We start from the raw sequence: 23,308 nt of genomic DNA on the forward strand, positions 1-23,308 counted from the left end.
ATAAGTTGTAGATCAGTGACACATGTTAATGATGTCATCAAAATGCACCTTGTTACGGATGGGATTACATGTTTTTTTCATTCCAATATCCGATCAAGTTTTATATATATATACTGTATATACAAGCAGTTGGTTTGCAATCTTGTGCTCACAAATGTTTTTAAACTTATTGACTAATCCTCACAAAGTTTAGCACAACTGCTTATTGTGGTATGTTTAAAAATGAATATTCTATACATTTGAGTTTTCTATAAACTCTGTCCCAACTTTTTCAGAAATAGGGTTTGTATTTTTCACATGGCACATTTAATTATACATTAACTTTATTTAGTAAAGCAAATTATACACATATTAGTGTTTCACAAAAAAGTGCATTGTAAAATACATCTAGTCAGTCAAACGGACTTGAATTAAGCTTTCATAATCCATAATAATACATATGACATAGGTATTGCACAAGTGTATTCCTTTTCCATTCACACACTTTAAATTTAAAACAGCTTGAAATGATATCCACAAATTTCTTAGGACCATAAATAACAATTACAGATAACACAGATACTATTGTAGGTATTGTATTGTAGGTAAAACCGTAGGTATTGTGCAGAATTCCTGACAGAAACCTCTTCTGCTTGAAACTACACAGTTGCATTTAGGAAGTTTAATCCCATACAAAGTCTTTACAGTGAGTCTTTAACGCTGGCCAGGTGATTTCTCCTGTTAATAAAGATGCAGTGGAATGCAACTGGCCTTGGTATGCTTTCTTCCACTTGCAATGTAATGATGAACCTGCAGATGCCGGTATTGGGGCAGGCTGAGTACACCTGATTCATCTTCAGCCCCTCTGGCAGGATGCAGTGCAAACTCTCCACAAAGTGACGTACTGCTACCCGGATGAAGGCGCCATGGCTCACCACTAGCGTGTGGGCATGTAAGTTTTCAACTCCATCATTAGCAAGTCCTGCAATCATGAATTTGGGAAGAACTGGGCTAGGATTGGGACATGCGCTGGGAGCGTGTTCATCCTGCATCCGCTGGAACATAGACTTGAGAAACTTGCAGAAGCGTGTCTTCACCTGGACACACACACACATGTCTACACCTTAAGCTGATATCCCACCTTTTTACTGCATTAACTACATGCTTACAACCTCTTTACTGAATGCTAGCATTATTGTACAGAAAGTTTAACAGCACCATCCTCTTGGTTTATCCAGTGAAAGGTAGTATTTAATAGAGACTAGTAATATGACAAAATGATGCTGTGCTGATTGCGACACCATGCACAATATGATATACACCGATCAGTCATAACATTAAAACCACCTCTTTGTTTCTGCACTCACTGCCCATTTTATCAGCTCCACTTACCATATAGAAGCACTTTGTAGTTCTACAATTACTGACTGTAGTCCATCTGTTTCTCTGCATGCTTTGTTAGCCCCCTTTCACCCTGTTCTTCAATGGTCAGGACCCCCACAGGACCACTACAGAGTAGGTATTATTTGGGTGGTGGATCATTCTCAGCACTGCAGTGACACTGACATGGTGGTGGTGTGTTAGTGTGTGTTGTGCTGGTATGAGTGGATAAGACACAGCAGCACTGATGGAGTTTTTAAACACCTCAGTGTCACTGCTGGACTGAGAATAATCCACCTGAGAATGGGCTGAGAATGATTCAAAACCTAAATAATACCTGCTCTTTGGTTGTTCTGTGGGGGTCCTGACCATTGAAGAACAGGTGAAAGCAGGCTAAAAAGGTATGTAGAGAAACAGATGGACTACAGTCAGTAATTGTAAAACTTCAAAGTGCTTCTATATGGTAAGTGGAGCTGATAAAATGGTTGGAATAATAGTGGATGTTAAGAGAGTAAACTTTTAGTTTACCTGCTCCAATGTCTCTCCTCCAGGTGGTGTGAAATCTCTGCAGGCCATCCCTGCTGCATTGGCCATGTTCTTTAGGTCTTCTTTGGGACGGCCCTCTGCCACCCCAAAGCCCTGCCAAATGCATTGCATGGTGAGAATTATTACATAGAAATGTGTACAGGTAGTTTGGAAATCACACCAAACAAACTCTGATTGCAAACTCACCCTCTCTCTGAGTAAAGGATCCATAACAATAGCAATGTCAGAGGACTGGATGTTGTGTTTTAGAATGATCTCAGCAGTCTAAGAAAGGAAGGTACTACATTAATCTCTAGCTAAATAAAATATTTTTTAGGATATAAAATGTATTTGTAGTCTACAGTGAATTCTGTTAGTATTCAGAACTCTTTGGTTTTTGTGCACTTTACTGTTTGTATGGTGTTGTATAAATATAACTGCCATTTCTCATTAATCTACACTTACTCACCTACAACCCCAAATCAGAAAAAGTTGGGACAGCATGGAAAATGCAAATAATAAAAAACACAGAGTTTCTTACATTTACTTTGACTTTTATTTCATTGCAGACAGGATGAACCTGAGATATTTAATGTTTTTTCTGCTCAACTTCATTTCATTTATTAATAAACATCCATTCCTGCATTTCAGGCCTGCAACACATTCCAAAAAAAGTTGGGACAGTAAAGCATTTATTACTTAGTAATGTTGCCATTCCTTTTCACCACACTTAAAAGACGTTTTGGCACCGAGGATACCAAGTAATTTAGTGTTTCAGCTTTTATTTTGTCCCATTCTTCCTGCAAACACGTCTTAAGATGTGCAACAGTACGGGGTCGTCGTTGTCACATTTTTCATTTCAAAATTCTCTATTGGGGACAGGTCAGGACTGCAGGCAGGCCAGTCCAGTACCCGTACCCTCTTCTTCTGCAGCCATGTCTTTGTAATGTGAGCAGCATGTGGTTTTGTATTGTCTTGTTGAAAAATGCATGGACGTCCCTGGAAAAGATGACGTCTTGAAGGCAGCATATGTTGCTCTAAGATCTCAATGTACTTTTCTGCATTAATGCTGCCATCACAGAAGTGTAAATGACCTTTGCCAAGGGCACTGACACAGCCCCATATCTTGACACACCCTGGCTTTTGGACTTGTTGCTAATAACAGTGTGGATGGTCCTTTTCGTCTTTGGTTCGGAGCACACGGCATCCATTTTTTTCCAAAAAAAGATCTGGAATGCTGATTCATCTGACCACAATACAAGTTTCCACTGTGTGATGGTCCATCCTAGATGTCTCAAAGCTCAGAGAAGTCAACGCTGCTTCTGGAAAGGGTTAACATAAGGCTTCTTTTTTGCACAGTAAAGTTGTAAGTGGCATTTGTGCATGTAACTCTGTATTGTAGTGCTTGACAAAGGTTTGCCGAAGTAATCTCTCACCCATGTGGTTATATCAGCTATTGTTGAGAGGCGGTTCTTGATGCTGTGCCACCTGAGGGATTGAAGATCATGGGTGTTCAGCTTAAGCTTGCGCCCTTGGCCTTTACACACTGAAATTCCCCCTCATGTCTTAAATCATTTAATGATATTATGCACTGTAGAGGGAGAAATATGCAAATCCCCTCTAATCTTTTATAGAGGTTCATTGTTTTCAAACATTTTAATCATTTTCTCACGTGTTGACAAACTGGAGATCCTCTGATCATCTTTGCTCATCAAAGACTCAACCTTTCCTGGATGCTGCTTTTGTACCAAACCATGATTACAATCACCTGTTGACATCACCTGTTTGGAATCACATCATTATTTAGTTGTTTTGCCTCATTACTAGCCCTAAATTGCCCCTGTCCCAACTTTTTTTTTGAATGTGCATGGCCTGAAATGCAGGAATGGAGGTATATTAATAAATGAAATTAAGTTGAGCAGATAAAACATGAAATATCTTGGGTTCAAACTGTCTGCAATCAAATAAAAGTAAATTTAAGGAACACTGCATTTTTTTATTAGCATTTTCCATACTGTCCCAACTTTTTCTGATTTGGGGTTGTATAATAATACATGAAATGTATTTCTTGAAACTTTGTTTGAAATCTAAAACTAAAAGCTTAAATTCACCAAACTATTCAGATTATTAATTCAAACCCTTTGTTTAAATGTATTATTATAATTAATCAAAGAAACTGGCAGTTGAGTGTACATTCTAAACACACCTTTTTGGCTCTCTGTAGATTGCTGCTGAAAGCATTGGTGAAGTAAAGGTCTTTCAAGTAGTGGCCTACAGCTTCTGCCTGCCTCAGCCCCACTTCTGAGAGTGGAGTGTCAACACCCTGACCTACACACACACACACACAATTTATCCACATATCTGTAGCTTATATGGCCAATGTAAGATATTTCATGTTTACATATTTACCTTGCAGCAGTTTGTCTTTGTTGTACTGTGTTTCACCACTATAAGAAAGTAGAGGACACATTAGAAAACTCTGGAGAACACACTAAGACTCCTGTTCCTAGTTAGTAATGTTTTGGATCACCAGTACAGGTTCAATGTATCTTTATTAGATATTAAAAGTATTTGCATCTGTTTAAAGGGATGGAACACTATTTTTGGTTGTATTTATTTTCTTAATGCTGATTTATTGATGTTGCTGGTGGACACCTTTTGAAATATTGATTCACAAAAAGGGTTTAAAGATTACAATGATTCCGCTCAGGTGGCGCAGCGGTAAAAACACAAGCTAGCGCACCAGAGCTGAGATCTCGAATACATCGTATCGAATCTTGGCTCTGCCATCCGGCTGGGCTGAGCGGCCACATGAACAACGATTTGCCTGTTGTTTATATAGGGGTGGGGTATTAAGCCAGATAGGGACTCCTCGCAACTGATGCAACTACGACCTCTGCTGGCTGATTGATGGCGCCTGCACAGAGGCGGGGTAAGAGTGCGGATCAGGGTGTGTCTCTCCGTACACAAGGCTAATTCGCATATATGCACTCGCCTAGTGTAGGTGACAAAATGCATACGGCTGGAGGGGGCGTGGGTTAGCTTTGTTCTACTCAAATCAGTGGGCTAAAAAGTCGAGAGAAAAAGGGGAGAAAATGCAAAAACAAAATAAATATATATAAAAAAAGATTACAATGATGGCATCTGCTCTGTATGGATTAGTGTTAAACTAACTGTTCCATTCAGCAAGTCAGCAAACCTAAAACATATAAAAGATTAAAGTATGTATGTGGATGCTTGACCATGAGCTTGTTGGACATTCTATTTAAAAAAACAATCGGAATTACAATATAGTAATCTCGATGTGATTTTTTTTTTTTTAGCTATAACAGCAGCCAGTCCTCTGAGAAGACTTCTCACAAGGCTGTGTCTGTGGGAATTTGTGCTCATTTAATCATAAAGCATTTGTATTGAAAAACATGCTGGCACACCAGAGCTGACATTTCAAACTCGTCGGTTCGAAACTCAGCTCTGCATCCAGCTGGGCTGGGTGGCTGCATGAACAATGATTGTTGTACATACAGGGTGGGAGCCGGATAGGGACTCATAACTGATGCAATTACGACCTCTGCTGGCTGGTTGATGGTGCCTGCACAGAGTCAAGGAATAATGCCTTGATCAGGGTGTCTCTCTCCATACACAAAGCTGATCCACATATGAACTCGCCTCGTGCTGGTGAAAAGATGCAGTCGGCTACTGAACACGTGTCGGAGGGGGTGTGTGTCAGTCTCAGCTCTCCTCAATCAGAAGTGGAGATCAGCATCAGTAAAGAGGAAGTGTAATACAGTCGGGTAATTGGATACAACTAGATTGGTTTGTATTAAACATTGTCTGATGTTGGTCAAAAAAGCTTCAGCTGATGTTTTAGTTTATGCTAAAGCTGGAAAGGGCCTGAGGTCAGGGCTCTGTGCAGGCCACTTGAGTTTCTTTAAACCATGCGTTTCTCAATATCTTTATTGACCTTGCTTTGTACACAGCAGAGATGCTGTGACTTCAGACTCGACTTCAGACTCAACTCGGACTCGTTTCAAATGACTCGGACTTGACTCATGACTTGCAAAAAAATGACTCGTAAACAAACGAGTCCCTAGCATCAGCATGTGTTAACATTAGTTACGTGTGACAATTATATATATGTAATTATATATATATATATATACACAGTGTATCACAAAAGTGAGTACACCCCTCACATTTCTGCAGATATTTAAGTATATCTTTTCATGGGACAACACTGACAAAATGACACTTTGACATAATGAAAAGTAGTCTGTGTGCAGCTTATATAACAGTGTAAATTTATTCTTCCCTCAAAATAACTCAATATACAGCCATTAATGTCTAAACCACCGGCAACAAAAGTGAGTACACCCCTAAGAGACTACACCCCTAAATGTCCAAATTGAGCACTGCTTGTCATTTTCCCTCCAAAATGTCATGTGATTTGTTAGTGTTACTAGGTCTCAGGTGTGCATAGGGAGCAGGTGTGTTCAATTTAGTAGTACAGCTCTCACACTCTCTCATACTGGTCACTGAAAGTTCCAACATGGCACCTCATGGCAAAGAACTCTCTGAGGATCTTAAAAGACGAATTGTTGCGCTACATGAAGATGGCCAAGGCTACAAGAAGATTGCCAACACCCTGAAACTGAGCTGCAGCACAGTGGCCAAGATCATCCAGCATTTTAAAAGAGCAGGGTCCACTCAGAACAGACCTCGCGTTGGTCGTCCAAAGAAGCTGAGTGCACGTGCTCAGCGTCACATCCAACTGCTGTCTTTGAAAGATAGGCGAAGGAGTGCTGTCAGCATTGCTGCAGAGATTGAAAAGGTGGGGGGTCAGCCTGTCAGTGCTCAGACCATACGCCGCACACTACATCAAATTGGTCTGCATGGCTGTCACCCCAGAAGGAAGCCTCTTCTGAAGTCTCTACACAAGAAAGCCCGCAAACAGTTTGCTGAAGACATGTCAACAAAGGACATGGATTACTGGAACCATGTCCAATGGTCTGATGAGACCAAGATTAATTTGTTTGGTTCAGATGGTCTCAAGCATGTGTGGCGGCAATCAGGTGAGGAGTACAAAGATAAGTGTGTCATGCCTACAGTCAAGCATGGTGGTGGGAATGCCATGGTCTGGGGCTGCATGAGTGCAGCAGGTGTTGGGGAGTTACATTTCATTGAGGGACACATGAACTCCAATAAGTACTGTGAAATACTGAAGCAGAGCATGATCCCCTCCCTCCGGAAAATGGGTCGCAGGGCAGTGTTCCAGCATGATAATGACCCCAAACACACCTCTAAGACGACCACTGCTTTATTGAAGAGGCTGAGGGTAAAGGTAATGGACTGGCCAAGCATGTCTCCAGACCTAAACCCAATAGAACATCTTTGGGGCATCCTCAAGCGGAAGGTGGAGGAGCGCAAAGTCTCGAATATCCGCCAGCTCCGTGATGTCGTCATGGAGGAGTGGAAAAGCATTCCAGTGGCAACCTGTGAAGCTCTGGTAAACTCCATGCACAGGAGAGTTAAGGCAGTTCTGGGAAATAATGGTGGCCACACAAAATATTGACACTTCAGGAACTTTCACTAAGGGGTGTACTCACTTTTGTTGCCGGTGGTTTAGACATTAATGGCTGTATATTGAGTTATTTTGAGGGAAGAATAAATTTACACTGTTATATAAGCTGCACACAGACTACTTTTCATTGTGTCAAAGTGTCATTTTGTCAGTGTTGTCCCATGAAAAGATATACTTAAAAATCTGCAGAAATGTGAGGGGTGTACTCACTTTTGTGATACACTGTATATATATATATATATATATATATATATATATATATATATATATATATATATATATATATATATATACACAGTGTATCACAAAAATGAGTACACCCCTCACACTTTTTTGCAAATATTTCATTATATCTTTTCATGGGACAACACTATAGACATGAAACTTGGATATAACTTAGAGTAGTCAGTGTACAGCTTGTATAGCAGTGTAGATTTACTGTCTTCTGAAAATAACTCAACACACAGCCATTAATGTCTAAATAGCTGGCAACATAAGTGAGTACACCCCACAGTGAACATGTCCAAATTGTGCCCAAATGTGTCGTTGTCCCTCCCTGGTGTCATGTGTCAAGGTCACAGGTGTAAATGGGGAGCAGGGCTGTTAAATTTGGTGTTTTGGGTACAATTCTCTCATACTGGCCACTGGATATTCAACATGGCACCTCATGGCAAAGAACTCTCTGAGGATGTGAGAAATAGAATTGTTGCTCTTCACAAAGATGGCCTGGGCTATAAGAAGATTGCTAACACCCTGAAACTGAGCTACAGCATGGTGGCCAAGGTCATACAGCGGTTTTCCAGGACAGGTTCCACTCGGAACAGGCTTCGCCAGGGTCGACCAAAGAAGTTGAGTCCACGTGTTCGGCGTCATATCCAGAGGTTGGCTTTAAAAAATAAACACATGAACGCTGCCAGCATTGCTGCAGAGGTTGAAGACGTGGGAGGTCAGCCTGTCAGTGCTCAGACCATACGCCGCACACTGCATCAACTCGGTCTGCATGGTCGTCATCCCAGAAGGAAGCTGACGCACAAGAAAGCCAGCAAACAGTTTGCTGAAGACAAGCAGTCCAAGAACATGGATTACTGGAATGCCCTGTTGTCTGACGAGACCAAGATAAACTTGTTTGGCAACCTCTCCAGCATTGCTGCAGAGGTTGAAGACGTGGGAGGTCAGCCTGTCAGTGCTCAGACCATACGCCGCACACTGCATCAACTCGGTCTGCATGGTCGTCATCCCAGAAGGAAGCTGACGCACAAGAAAGCCAGCAAACAGTTTGCTGAAGACAAGCAGTCCAAGAACATGGATTACTGGAATGCCCTGTTGTCTGACGAGACCAAGATAAACTTGTTTGGCTCAGATGGTGTCCAGCATGTGTGGCGGCGCCCTGGTGAGAAGTACCAAGACAACTGTATCTTGCCTACAGTCAAGCATGGTGGTGGTAGCATCATGGTCTTGGGCTGCATGAGTGTTGCTGGCACTGGGGAGCTGCGGTTCATTGAGGGAAACATGAATTCCAACATGTACTGTGACATTCTGAAACAGAGCATGATCCCCTCCCTTCAAAAACTGGGCCTCATGGCAGTTTTCCAACAGGATAACGACCCCAAACACAACCTCCAAGATGACAACTGCCTTGCTGAGGAAGCTGAAGGTAAAGGTGATGGACTAAACCCAATTGAGCACCTGTGGCGCATCCTCAAGTGGAAGGTGGAGGAGTTCAAGGTGTCTAACATCCACCAGCTCCGTGATGTCATCATGGAGGAGTGGAAGAGGATTCCAGTAGCAACCTGTGCAGCTCTGGTGAATTCCATGCCCAGGAGGGTTAAGGCAGTGCTGGATAATAATGGTGGTCACACAAAATATTGACACTTTGGGCACAATTTGGACATGTTCACTGTGGGGTGTACTCACTTATGTTGCCAGCTATTTAGACATTAATGGCTGTGTGTTGAGTTATTTTCAGAAGACAGTAAATCTACACTGCTATACAAGCTGTACACTGACTACTCTAAGTTATCTCCAAGTTTCATGTCTATAGTGTTGTCCCATGAAAAGATATAATGAAATATTTGCAGAAATGTGAGGGGTGTACTCACTTTTGTGATACACTGTATACATAAACTCGTTTGTTTATGAGTCATTTTAATAATAAATATATATATAATTATAATTATTATTATTATAAATATTCTGCTATCTAATAACGTTCCGGCCATCTTAACCCGCAACGCACGCAATGGTTAAATGTTACAGCCAGCTTCCGGTGTAGTAATGAAGCGTCGCTCCCTATTCCCTACACAGTTTTAAGTTCACTTCATTTGAACATTTTCGTTACCTTTGGATTGGAATCTCACTTAAAATGGTGGAATACCCTACGTAGTGCACTTCACAGGAACAACTGGGTGAATAAAACGCTCCTACGGAATTGGCGCTAATGGTTGAAAGACCGCTTTCTGAACCAATCAGACCTTCTGATTTTAATTTTTACGGAATGTTACGGAAATTACATTCATTTGCACAATGACTAGGAAAGTAAGGCACTAAGTAAAACGGCAAAATACAGTTGCTGATCTGTTGTTGTTTTTTATCTAAACTTAGATATTTTTTGTTTATTTCTACGCTACATTTCCAATATATGCTTTGTGTTTATTATATTGACTCGTGACTTGACTCGGATTCTAGCCTAAAGACTCGTGACTTGACTCGGACTCTAGCTTAAAGACTCGTCACTTGACTCGGACTCTTGCTTAAAGACTCGTGACCTGACTCGGACTCTAGCCTAAAGACTCGTGACTTGACTCTGACTCTAGCCTAAAGACTTGTGACTTGACTCGGACTCTAGTCTAAAGACTCGTGACTTGACTTGGACTCTAGCCTAAAGACTCGTGACTTGACTCAGACTCTAGCCTAAAGACTCGTGACTTGACTCTGACTCTAGCCTAAAGACTCGTGACTTGACTCGGACTCTAGCCTAAAGACTTGTGACTTGACTCGGACTCTAGTCTAAAGACTCGTGACTTGACTCGGACTCTAGCCTAAAGACTCGTGACTTGACTCAGACTCTAGCCTAAAGACTCGTGACTTGACTCGGACTCTAGCCTAAAGACTCGTGACTTGACTCGGACTCTAGCCTAAAGACTCGTGACTTGACTGACTCTAGCCTAAAGACTCGTGACTTGACTCTGACTCTTGCCTAAATACTCGTGACTTGACTCTGACTCTTGCCTAAATACTCGTGACTTGACTCGGACTCGTATTTTGTGACTTGTGAACATCTCTGGTACACAGGGACCACAGTCATGTCGGGATAAGAAAAGACCTTTCCTAAACTGTTGCTGCAAAGTTAAAAGCATATCATTTCCTTTATATAAGTGATTTATTACAGCTGTAATTGAATGTTGCATATGAAACAAATAAATGTAATAATTAGACTGGGTGTTGTCAAGCATATATTTGGGTGTTGTTGAAAGCATATGTTTAATGTTACATAATTGATTTTATACACCTGTTATCAATGGATGTGGTTAAAAACAGATAAACATAACTACTGAAAGGGGTGTCCACATAGTTATTACAGTTATTTAGTGCACTACATGCAATTGGGCACACAGGATATTAGGGTACACAGGATATTAGGGTACATTATTAAAAGTATCGTGGTATTGTAAAGCTATGTACAACTACTGTCATGGTAATATATAAAGTGAAAGCATAATTATTATTCACTCATACTAAAACAGTTACAAACATGGACAACAGGAACACTAGACCAGTTATAGGCATGCAGTAATCCAGCAGTATAAAACACACTTACTGTCGGACGAGTGTTAGACCAATCGTAAGCATTATTAATTACAAAGTGGCTCTTTTTAAAATGCAGCTGAGATGAGCCTGTAGCACTTCCTTCTTTATGCAGAGCCGCACCGTAATGACGTAATCTAACGGAACACTAGAAGAGCAACCACGTGTCCTGAGATAAACGCGCCACCTGTTGGTGAATTCACATTCCTGCACGATTAATACACGAATATTTTAGTGATGGGAATTTCGGCTCCTTTTAGAGAGCCGGTTCTTTTGGCTCGGCTCACTAAAAAGAGCCGGCTCTTTCGGCTCCCAAGTGGCTCCTTAGATTTTTTTGTTGCTTAAATTAATTTATTACCAAATTACATGTAAAATTAATTACTAATGTAAAAAAACATTGTATCAAATGTTTATTATTTAAGTTGCTTTATTTATATACTCAACATGGAACAGAGTGCTCCAATAATAAATTATAAAATACAAAAACAAAGACCCATCTCAATTAGACAAAAAGATCTGATTGTGTATATTATTTGTAAATTTGCATCTAGAGTGGAGCGGCACTGTAGCACGGCAAGAAGGTCCTGGGTTCGATCCCCAGGTGAAGAGCCCGGGTCCTTTCTGTGTGGAGTTTGCATGTTCTCCTGGTGTCTGCGTGGGTTTCCTCCGGGTGCTCCGGTTTCCTCCCACAGTCCAAAGACATGCAAGTGAGGTGAATGTTCCTGTCATGAATGTAACCAAAGGGTAAAACGTGACGTTAAAATCCTAATAAACAAAACAAAATAAACAAGCATCTAGAGTGAAACAACACAACATCAACGAAGCATCACTCACACTCAACAAAAGATAAATGAAAATGTGCAAAACAAAAAGAAAAAATCAGCATCCAGGTGGGTCCGTGTACCTTTGGTAATTCGTTTTTCACTTTAAATCCCAAAGTTGAAAAACAAGAAAACGGAGCGTTATTCGTTTTTCGTTTTAAGATCAAAAATCAAATAACAAATAAGCAGAAATTGAAAAACGGGTTGTATTTTAATTTTCCAAAATCAACATTTTTTATCAGTTCAACCAGAAATAAAAGTGCGAGCGCGTGCACGTGCTGAGGTGAGTATACATGCTTCATATAAAGTGTAAATCAGGTACAAGTGTTGAGAAGACGGAGCACAAAGTCATAATAACGTTACACCGCGTCCCCTGTTCTATTACCGTATAGGACTCAATTCTGTAATACAGGCATAACTAATCGTACATGTCACGGTGAAACTATTACAACATCTAATGCTTCTTTTTAATCAGTGTTCTGCTTATTATTTACCAAATAACTTTTTGAAATATATTTGATTGTTGTTGCTCCTTGTTTACTGCAGAGTTAGTTCGTGCAATTTTATAATTTTTTGGATGTTTATTGGCCGAGAACAAGAAATATTGAATCGCCTCGGTTAAGGATTCGAATCTTCGTACTGAATCAGGAATCACGAGTCCGAGATCTCAATGAACCCGGATCCTATGAGTCCTCTGATCGGCACTGGCTCTGAGTGCACGGAAGATAAGTGATATTTGGATGCATTTTCATGCAGTAAATCAATCGCAATCAAGATGTCAGGACAAGTGACTCAAGTGAACCGAATCACATTACTGAGTGACTCAGACTAACCCGAGTCCATAAAATGAACCGAATTTACCACCACTATGTGACATGTACGATTAGTTATGCCTGTATTACAGAACTGAGTCCTATACGGTAATAATAATAATAATGTAAAAAATAATGCAGCATTCTTTTTCTTAGAATAGCCCCCTATTTTGTTTAGGATAAATAGTTATTGTGTGAATTACAAGGGCAGGAAAAAGGTCCGTGTACGGTCCGTGTACCTTTGGTAATTCGTTTTTCACTTTAAATCCCAAAGTTGAAAAACAAGAAAACGGGTCGTTTTTTGTTTTTCGTTTCAAAAACCAATATTGAAAAACGGGAAAACGGGGCGTTATTCGTGTTTCGTTTTAAGATCAAAAATCAAATAACGAATAAGCAGAAATTGAAAAACGGGTCGTATTTTAATTTTCCAAAATCCACATTTTTTATCAGTTCAACCAGAAATAAAAGTGCGAGCGCGTGCACGCGCTGAAGTGCGTATACATGCATTTATACATTCATATAAAGTGTAAATCAGGTACAAGTGTTGAGAAGACGGAGCACAAAGTCATAATAACGTTACGCCGCGTCCCCTGTTCTGACTTTTGTGTCTGTCGTACTTTTTCCTGCCCTTGTAATTCACACAAGAACTATTTATCCTAAAAAAAAATAGGGGGCTATTCTAAGAAAAAAGAATGCTGCATTATTTTTTACATTATTATTATTATTACCGTATAGGCAGGGGCGGAGCCAGGGGGTGGCCAGTGGTGGCCATGGCCACCATAAATGAATCTTCGGCCACCCCTCCGGCCCCCCCATCACCGCTTTGCCAGCAACTTTTTTTGCGGAAGCATTTCTGCACGCAGGTGTTCTCACAGGGACGCAATTCCACAGCGCACCTCAAAGAAGTAGTTCTCCCCCAAAACCGTGCAGTAATACACGACATAAAGGTCAACCACCAACACAATTACAGAAGCAGTACTACATAGTGCTACTATTACTATTTAGTAGTATTTGTGGCGAGCTACGAATAAAGGCGCAACCGGGCTCTGCGCGTTCCAGTGTTGCCAGATTGGGCGGTTATCCGCCTAATTGGGCGGATTTTGTTTGAAAACAATTTAATAGCAGTTAAATAACACTTCTATTTAAAAGAATATATTCCGTTTTAAGAAGCTCCAGCATTGTAGAAGGCTGTTAAAAGTAAAGACTATTTTCAATGCTGATTTGGCTTAATAGTGTTGGTCAGTCTGTATCATATTGTTGAAAGAAAATTAAAATTTGTTTTCCATGCATTCACACTGGCATGTTCTGGGGTTCAAATGAGTCATCATTACACACAAGTTGGCAGCCAAATGATAATGTATTGCAAAGGAATAGCTTTGAAATTCTTCCTCATAATGTTAAGGTTATATTCTGGTTTTTCACTTGTCAGGGAAAATGAAGAGAGAAAAAAAGCTTATTATTCTTCGTGATGTAATTCTACATGGCACTTACTGCCTGTATAGGTAAATGAGTGAGTGACCACATAAAAAAAGGTATCAGTTTCTGTGCCACCCCTGTGTGAGCAATGGTCTCAGTCTGGCCACCCCTATGGAAATTGTCTGGCTCCGCCACTGCGTATAGGATCCAGTTCTGTAATATAGGCATAACTAATCGTACATGTCACATAGTGGTGGTAAATTCGGTTCATTTTATGGACTCGGGTTAGTCTGAGTCACTCAGTAATGTGATTCGGTTCACTTGAGTCACTTGTACTGACATCTTGATTGGGATTGATTTACTGCATGAAAATGCATCCAGATCTCATTTGTCTTCCATGCACTCAGAGCCAGTGCCAATCAGAGGACTCATAGGATCCGGGTTAATTGAGATCTCGGACTCGTGATTCCTGATTCAGTACGAAGATTCGAATCCTTAACCGAGGCGATTCAATTATTCTTGTTCTCGGCCAATAAACATCCAAAAATTAATAAAATTGCACGAACTAACTCTGCAGTAAACAAGGAGCAACAACAATCAAATATATTTGTAATAGTTTCACCGTGACATGTACGATTAGTTCTTATTACAGAATCGAGTTCTATACGGTAATATAACAGGGGACGAGGCGTAACGTTATTATGACTTGTACCTGATTGACACTTTATATGAATGTATAAATGCATGTATACGCACATCAGCGCGTGCACGCGCTCGCACTTTTATTTCTGGTTGAACTGATAAAAAATGTTGATTTTGGAAAATTAAAATACGACCCGTTTTTCAATTTCTGCTTATTTGTTATTTGATTTTTGATCTTAAAACGAAAAACGAATAACGCCCCGTTTTTCAATATTGGTTTTTGAAACGAAAAACGACCCGTTTTCTTGTTTTTCAACTTTGGGATTTAAAGTGAAAAACGAATTAATTCGTTTTTCACTTTAAATCCCAAAGTTGAAAAACAAGAAAACGGGTCATTTTTTGTTTTTCGTTTCAAAAACCAATACTGAAAAACGGGAAAACGGGGCGTTATTCGTGTTTCGTTTTAAGATCAAAAATCAAATAACAAATAAGCAGAAATTGAAAAACGGGTCGTATTTTAATTTTCCAAAATCAACATTTTTCATCAGTTCAATCAGAAATAAAAGAGCGAGCGCGTGCACGTGCTGAGGTGCGTGTACACGCTTCATATAAAGTGTAAATCAGGTACAAGTGTTGAGAAGACGGAGCAAAAAGTCATAATAACGTTACACCGCGTCCCCTGTTCTATTACCGTAATACAGGCTTATTTGTTATTTGATTTTCGTACATGTCACGGTGAAGCTATACAACATCTAATGCTTCTTTTTAATCAGTGTTCTGCCTATTATTTACCACATAACTTTTTGAAATATATTTGATTGTTGTTGCTCCTTGTTCACTGCAGAGTTAGTTCGTGCAATTTTATAAATTTTTGGATGTTTATTGGCCGAGAACAAGAAATATTGAATCGCCTCGGTTAAGGATTCGAATCTTCGTACTGAATCAGGAATCACGAGTCTGAGATCTGAATGAACCCGGATCCTATAGGTCCTCTGATCGGCCCTGGCTGTGAGTGCACGGAAGATAAGTGAGATCTGGATGCATTTTCATGCAGTAAATCAATCGCAATCAAGATGGCAGTACAAGTGACTCAAGTGAACCGAATCACATTACTGAGTGACTCAGACTAACCCGAGTCCATAAAATGAACCGAATTTACCACCACTATGTGACATGTACGATTAGTTATGCCTGTATTACAGAACTGAGTCCTATACGGTAATAATAATAATAATGTAAAAAATAATGCAGCATTCTTTTTCTTAGAATAGCCCCCTATTTTGTTTAGGATAAATAGTTATTGTGTGAATTACAAGGGCAGGAAAAAGGTCCGTGTACGGTCCGTGTACCTTTGGTAATTCGTTTTTCACTTTAAATCCCAAAGTTGAAAAACAAGAAAACGGGTCGTTTTTTGTTTTTCGTTTCAAAAACCAATATTGAAAAACGGGAAAACGGGGCGTTATTCGTGTTTCGTTTTAAGATCAAAAATCAAATAACGAATAAGCAGAAATTGAAAAACGGGTCGTATTTTAATTTTCCAAAATCCACATTTTTTATCAGTTCAACCAGAAATAAAAGTGCGAGCGCGTGCACGTGCTGAGGTGCGTGTACACGCTTCATATAAAGTGTAAATCAGGTACAAGTGTTGAGAAGACGGAGCAAAAAGTCATAATAACGTTACACCGCGTCCCCTGTTCTATTACCGTAATACAGGCTTATTTGTTATTTGATTTTCGTACATGTCACGGTGAAGCTATACAACATCTAATGCTTCTTTTTAATCAGTGTTCTGCCTATTATTTACCACATAACTTTTTGAAATATATTTGATTGTTGTTGCTCCTTGTTCACTGCAGAGTTAGTTCGTGCAATTTTATAAATTTTTGGATGTTTATTGGCCGAGAACAAGAAATATTGAATCGCCTCGGTTAAGGATTCGAATCTTCGTACTGAATCAGGAATCACGAGTCTGAGATCTGAATGAACCCGGATCCTATAGGTCCTCTGATCGGCCCTGGCTGTGAGTGCACGGAAGATAAGTGAGATCTGGATGCATTTTCATGCAGTAAATCAATCGCAATCAAGATGGCAGTACAAGTGACTCAAGTGAACCGAATCACATTACTGAGTGACTCAGACTAACCCGAGTCCATAAAATGAACCGAATTTACCACCACTATGTGACATGTACGATTAGTTATGCCTGTATTACAGAACTGAGTCCTATACGGTAATAATAATAATAACGTAAAAAATAATGCAGCATTCTTTTTCTTAGAATAGCCCCCTATTTTTTTTTAGGATAAATAGTTCTTGTGTGAATAACAAAGGCAGGAAAAAGTACAGCAGACACAAAAGTCAGAACAGGGGACGCGGTGTAACGTTATTGTAACTTTTTGCTCCGTCTTCTCAGCACTTGTACCTGATTTACACTTTATATGAAGCGTGTACCTCAGCACGTGCACGCGCTCGCTCTTTTATTTCTGGTTGAACTGATAAAAAATGTTGATTTTGGAAAATTAAAATACGACCCATTTTTCAATTTCTGCTTATTTGTTATTTGATTTTTGATCTTAAAACGAAACACGAATAACGCCCCGTTTTCCCGTTTTTCAGTATTGGTTTTTGAAACGAAAAACAAAAAACGACCCGTTTTCTTGTTTTTCAACTTTGGGATTTAAAGTGAAAAACGAATTACCAAAGGTACACGGACCTACACGGACCCCAGGTGACAGTATTTATAAGTATTTAGTAAAGATTAGCATTCAGAAAAACCAAGGAGCTCATCTTTGATGGATTGATCCTGTTTCTCTTTTCTGTTATGGAGGGACTGAGCACCTGAGCATTTCACTCACCTTTCACACCTGTGTTAATGTGACGTGACAATAAAGTGATTTGATTTGATTTGTGGAAAGCGCTGAGTTCTCTCTCTCTCTCTCTCTCTCTCTCTCTCTCTCTCTCTCTCTCAATTCAATTCAATTCAAAGAGCTTTATTAGCATGACTGTTGAAGAGGTTACAGTATTGCTAAGGCACTGGAAAGATGTTTATATAATTATACAAAACTAAATAACTTTAGGAAAAATATAAAATTTTAGATAATAATAAAACAGACGCATAAAAAGGAAATTAGAATAAAGGCAGATGTAGAAGAATAAAGATTAAACATTGTCTCTGTGTGGGTCCATCAGGGTTGTTCCTGTGTTTGGTTGTATCAGTCCGTGTCTCTCAGATTGTGGCAGGCAGATACATACTGAGCTGCTACTGTGCTGCTCTTCTTCTCCTCTCCCAACATGATGAAGAGTTTCTGGGTGTTGGTGAGGGAGCAGAATTCAGGGTGAAGTTTTTGGAATTTTTGGTAGTACACCTCCCGTATGTGAGTGTATTTTGGACACTCAGTTAGGAAGTGCAGCTCAGTCTCTGTGGTGTTGGTGTTGAGTCTGTACTTTGTCAGTGTGGTTCTGAGTTTGGTGTCAGTCATTGTACTCAGGTAATCAGCTACAGTGTACTGTCGATTTAGGGTCGAATAGCACCGCATTTTACTCTGTGCTTGTGTTTGGCTTCTCCAATAACTCAGGTACTTTTCTTTTTGAAATGCTACAATTTTACTAATGTTGATTGATTTCAGGGGAGGCTGGTCCTGATGCGGTGCGGTGACTGTGTGTGTTTGTTTAGAGTCTGTGTGTGTCTGTGTGATGTGTGTTTTTGTAGAGTCTGTGTAGAGTTTGTGTGTGTTTTTGTAGAGTCTGTGTGTGTTCGTGTAGAGTCTGTGTGTGTCTGTGTGATGTGTGTTTGTGTAGAGTCTGTGTGTTTGTGTAGAGTCTGTGTGTGTTTGTGTAGTGTCTGTGTGTGTAGAGTCTGTTTGTGTAGAGTCTGTGTGTGTTTGTGTGGCATCTGTGTGTGTTTGTGTAGAGTCTGTGTGTGTTTGTGTGGTATCTGTGTGTGTTTGTGTAGAGTCTGTGTGTGTTTGTGTAGAGTCTGTGTGTGTTTGTGTAGAGTCTCTGTGTGTTTGTGTAGAGTCTGTGTGTGTGTGTGTAGAGTCTGTTTGTGTAGAGTCTGTGTGTGTTTGTGTGGTGTGTGTTTGTGTGGTGTGTGTTTGTGTGGTATCTGTGTGTGTTTGTGTAGAGTCTGTGTGTGTATAGTCTGCGTATGTTTGTGTAGAGTCTGTGTGTGTTTGTGTAGAGTCTGTGTGTGTGTGTGTAGAGTCTGTGTGTGTGTGTAGAGTCTGTGTGTGTTTGTGTGGTATCTGTGTGTGTTTGTGTAGAGTCTGTGTGTGCTTGTGTAGGGTCTGTGTGTGTTTGTGTGGCATCTGTGTGTGTAGTGTGTGTGTGTGTAGCGTCTGTGTGTGTAATGTGTGTGTGTGTGGGGTCTGTGTGTGTAGTGTGTGTGTGTGTAGAGTCTGTGTGTGTTTGTGTGGTATCGGTGTGTGTTTGTGTAGTATGTGTTTGTGTAGTGTCTGTGTGTGTTTGTGTGGTATCGGTGTGTGTTTGTGTAGTATGTGTTTGTGTAGTGTCTGTGTGTGTTTGTGTAGTGTCTGTGTGTGTTTGTGTAGAGTTTGTGTTTGTTTGTGTAATGTGTGTTTGTGTAGAGTCTATGTGTGTGTGCAGTGTCTGTGTGTGTTTGTGTACTGTGTGTTTGTGTGTGTTTGTGTACTGTGTGTTTGTGCAGTGTCTGTGTGTGTAGGGTCTGTGTGTGTTTGTGTAGAGTCTGTGTGTGCTTGTGTAATGTGTGTTTGTGCAGTGTCTGTGTGTGTTTGTGTAGAGTATGTGTGTGTTTGTGTACTGTATATTTGTGTAGTGTGTGTGTGTGTGTAGACTGTGTGTGTGTAGTGAGGTTCAGGACCAGTTTGATGAGAGGACTCTTCTCTGTGTTCACCTCTTGGCATTGCAGGGCTTTGCTGTGGTACGTTTGGGGGTCGCTGCTCTTTAAATGGAACCAGTATTTAACGGCTCTTTTTTGGATTTTGATTATTAGCGGGTATCGGCCCAGTTCTGCTCTGCAGCCGTTGTGCGTCGTGTTTCTGTGCACTTGAAGAGTACTTTTACAGAATTCAGTGTGTATAATTTCGGCTGGGTGTTTGTCCCATTGATTAAAGTTTTGGTTGGTGAGTGGGCCCCATACCTCACTGCCATATAGTATAATGGGTTCTATGACTGAGTCGAATATCTTAAGCCAAATTCGGATGGGGATTTTAACGGGAATTTGTCGCTTGATTGCGTAGAAGGCCCGACGTGCTTTTTCTGTTAGTTCATTGACTGCAGGGGTGAAGTTTCCGGTTGAGACCATTTTTAGCCCTAGGTAGTTGTATTCTGTACATGTTTCTATTTTGTGTGTTCCTAATGTGAATATTGGTGTGTGTCTCTGATGTCTGGCTCTTTTTTGAAATATAAGCGATTTTGTCTTTTTAATGTTGACTGTCAGGGCCCAGTTGACTGTCTCTCTCTCCCTCCTGTTCGTGTGCACGCTGTCTCTGTGTCTGTGTGTGTGTGTGTGTGTGTAACCCCTCCCCTCCTGCTCAGTATAAACACACAAACGCCACCACGTATCTTGACCAATCACGTGCGGTTTTGACAGAAAAAAAACCGGAAAAAACCCCAGAATCGGCTCCCAGTCAGTTCACTTCGTCGTTCACTTTAAAGAGCCGGCTCTTAGAGCCGAATCGTTCGCGACCGACCCATCACTAGAATATTTGCTTTATTCTTTTTTAGACATCCCAAGTGTAGCGGAAGTTCCGGGAGTCTCTCGCATATACATAGCGGCTCCCTGATGCCCACAAGTCAGATAAAATCTCCCGGAATCTAGAACGAGCGACACACACGCGCACGCAGGCGACACATACTTTATTCCCCGATCGCGTATTAAATCCGTTATCTGATATACAATCTAGCGCACTGTGTAGGGAACATAAATCAATTGTCTGATATACTGTCTAGTGCACTATGTAGGAAACATAAATCCGTTATCTGATATACAATTTAGTGCACTATGTAGGGAACCTAAATCCGTTAACTAGTACGCTACCTAAAGCATTATGTAAGAAACATAAGTCTATTATCTAGTACACTATCTAGTGCACTAAGTAAGGAACATAAATTCTTTTCTAATATACAATCTAGTGCACTATGTAGGGAACATAAATCTATTATCTTTCACACTATCTAGTGCACTATGTAGTACACATTAATGTGTTTGTGACACGAACAGTTAGCTTAGTAGCTAAGTTAGCAGCTCCTAAAAGTTCTGTTATCACCCATATCCTTTGGTGTGTGCGAGAGGTTTTTTAGCTTTTTTTTTTTTTTTGGGCTTCGTGGTTGAGGGGGTACCTCCCTGAAATTAGTTTTTGCAACTTGGGATGTCTGCTTTTTATATTTCTACAATTTTCTAAGCACATAAATCATGTCTATATAATATATCTTCTTCACAATCTGTGTTTTTAAACATACATATTTTTAATAACATTAGTGTTGAGTGTTTCCTATAAAGCTAAATTCATAAAGGAAGATTCATTTTAAGCACATCTTTATACTTACATTAATTTTGGAAGCACAAAATTGATGATTTGTAATGATTTTAAAATTAAATCAGTACAAAAACAAGTGGGTATGCAAACTGACTTGAAAATTGTTTAAAAATATACAACCCCAAATCAGAAAAAGTTGGGACAGTATGGAAAATGCAAATAAACTAAAAATGCAGTGTTCCTTATATTTACCTTGACTTTCATTCCATTGCAGACAGGTTGAACCCAAAATATTTCATGTTTTGTCTGCTCAACTTCATTTCATTTATTAATATACCTCCAGCCCTACATTTCAAGCCTGCAACACATTCCAAAAAAATTGGGATGGGGGCAATTTAGGGCTAGTAATGAGGTAAAAAAAAACAACTGAATAACGATGTGATTCCAAACAGGTGATGTCAACAGGTGATTGTAATCATGGTTTGGTACAAAAGCAGCATCCAGGAAAGGCTGATAAAGTACAACTTGTTTTAGAGCAAAGATGATCAGAGGATCTCCAGTTTGTCAACAAATGCGTGAGAAAATGATTAAAATGTTTACAAACAATGTACCTCAAAGAAAGATTGGAAGGGATTTGCATATTTCTTCCTCTACTGTGCATAATATCATTAAACGATTCAAGGAATCGCAAGGAATTTCAGTGCGTAAGCTTAAGGGCGCAAGCTTAAGCTAATTGCCCGTGATCTTCGATCCCTCAGATGGCACTGCATCAAGAACCGCCACTCAACAATAACTGATATAACCACATGGGTGAGGGATTACTTTGGCAAACCTTTGTCAAGCTCTACAATACAGAGTTACATGCACAAATACCACTTAAAACTTCACTGTGCAAAAATGAAGCCTTATGTTAACCATGTCCAGAAGTGGCGTCGACTTCTCTGGGCTCGGAGGCATCTAGGATGGACCATCACACAGTGGAAACATGTATTGTGGTCACATGAATCAGCATTTCAGGCCGTGTGTGCTCCGGACCAAAGATGAAAAAGACCATCCAGACTGTTATCAGCAACAAGTCCAAAAGCCAGGGTCTGTCATGGTATGGGGTTGTGTCAGTGCCCTTGGCAAAGGTCATGTACACTTCTGTGATGGCAGCATTAATGCAGAAAAGTACTTCGAGATCTTAGAGCAGCATATGAATTTTGAAACGGGAAATGTGACAACGACGACCCAGTACTGTTGCACATCTTAGGACGTGTTTGCATAAATCGCTTGGTATCCTCTGTGCCAAAACGTCTTTTAAGTTTGGTGAAAAGAAATAGCAACATAAAGTGGTAAACTGTGCTTTACTGTTCCAACTTTTTTTTTTAAGTATTCGTCATATTGCTCTAAAACAAGTTGTATTTTATCAAGTGTAACCCACATTACACACTACAACTCTTATACTGACACCGTCACCCTTTATTACACAATAAAAACAGATTTTTATTAATAACTTCAATAGCTTTTAAAGTATTCGTCATATTGCTCTAAAACAACTTCAATAGCTTTTAAAGTATGTCATATTGCTCTAAAACGAATTGTATTTTATCAAGTGTAGCCCACATTACATATTACAACTCTTATACTGACACCGTCACCCTATATTACATAATAAAAACAGATTTTTATTAATAACTAAGAGCTTTTAAAGTATTCGTCATATTGTTCTAAAACAACTTCAATAGCTTTTAAAGTATTCATCATATTGCTCTACAAGTTGTATTTTATCAAGTGTATCCCACATTACATACTATACTGACACGGTCACCCTTTATTACACGATAAAAAATTTTTTATTTAATAACTTCAATAGCTTTTAAAGTATTCCTCAAATTGCTCTAAAACAACTTC

At 39.9% G+C, this 23,308-nt stretch overlaps 1 protein-coding gene across 1 annotated transcript; it reads right to left on the reverse strand.

The window, feature by feature from the left end:
* Positions 1–350: 350 nt before the first annotated feature.
* Positions 351–11,364, reverse strand: tigarb (TP53 induced glycolysis regulatory phosphatase b). The gene is made up of 6 exons (XM_063004926.1): positions 11,280–11,364; positions 4,294–4,331; positions 4,091–4,212; positions 2,092–2,169; positions 1,888–1,998; positions 351–1,076 (listed from the first exon to the last, which is right to left on the reverse strand). Exons 1-6 carry the CDS (start codon positions 11,309–11,311, stop codon positions 681–683), a joined length of 777 nt encoding a protein of 258 aa, XP_062860996.1. The 5' UTR covers positions 11,312–11,364; the 3' UTR covers positions 351–680.
* Between the last annotated feature and the right edge of the window lie 11,944 nt (positions 11,365–23,308).

This window comes from Trichomycterus rosablanca, chromosome 1 (assembly GCF_030014385.1).
Source record: "Trichomycterus rosablanca isolate fTriRos1 chromosome 1, fTriRos1.hap1, whole genome shotgun sequence".
Classification (NCBI taxonomy): Eukaryota; Metazoa; Chordata; class Actinopteri; order Siluriformes; family Trichomycteridae; genus Trichomycterus; species Trichomycterus rosablanca.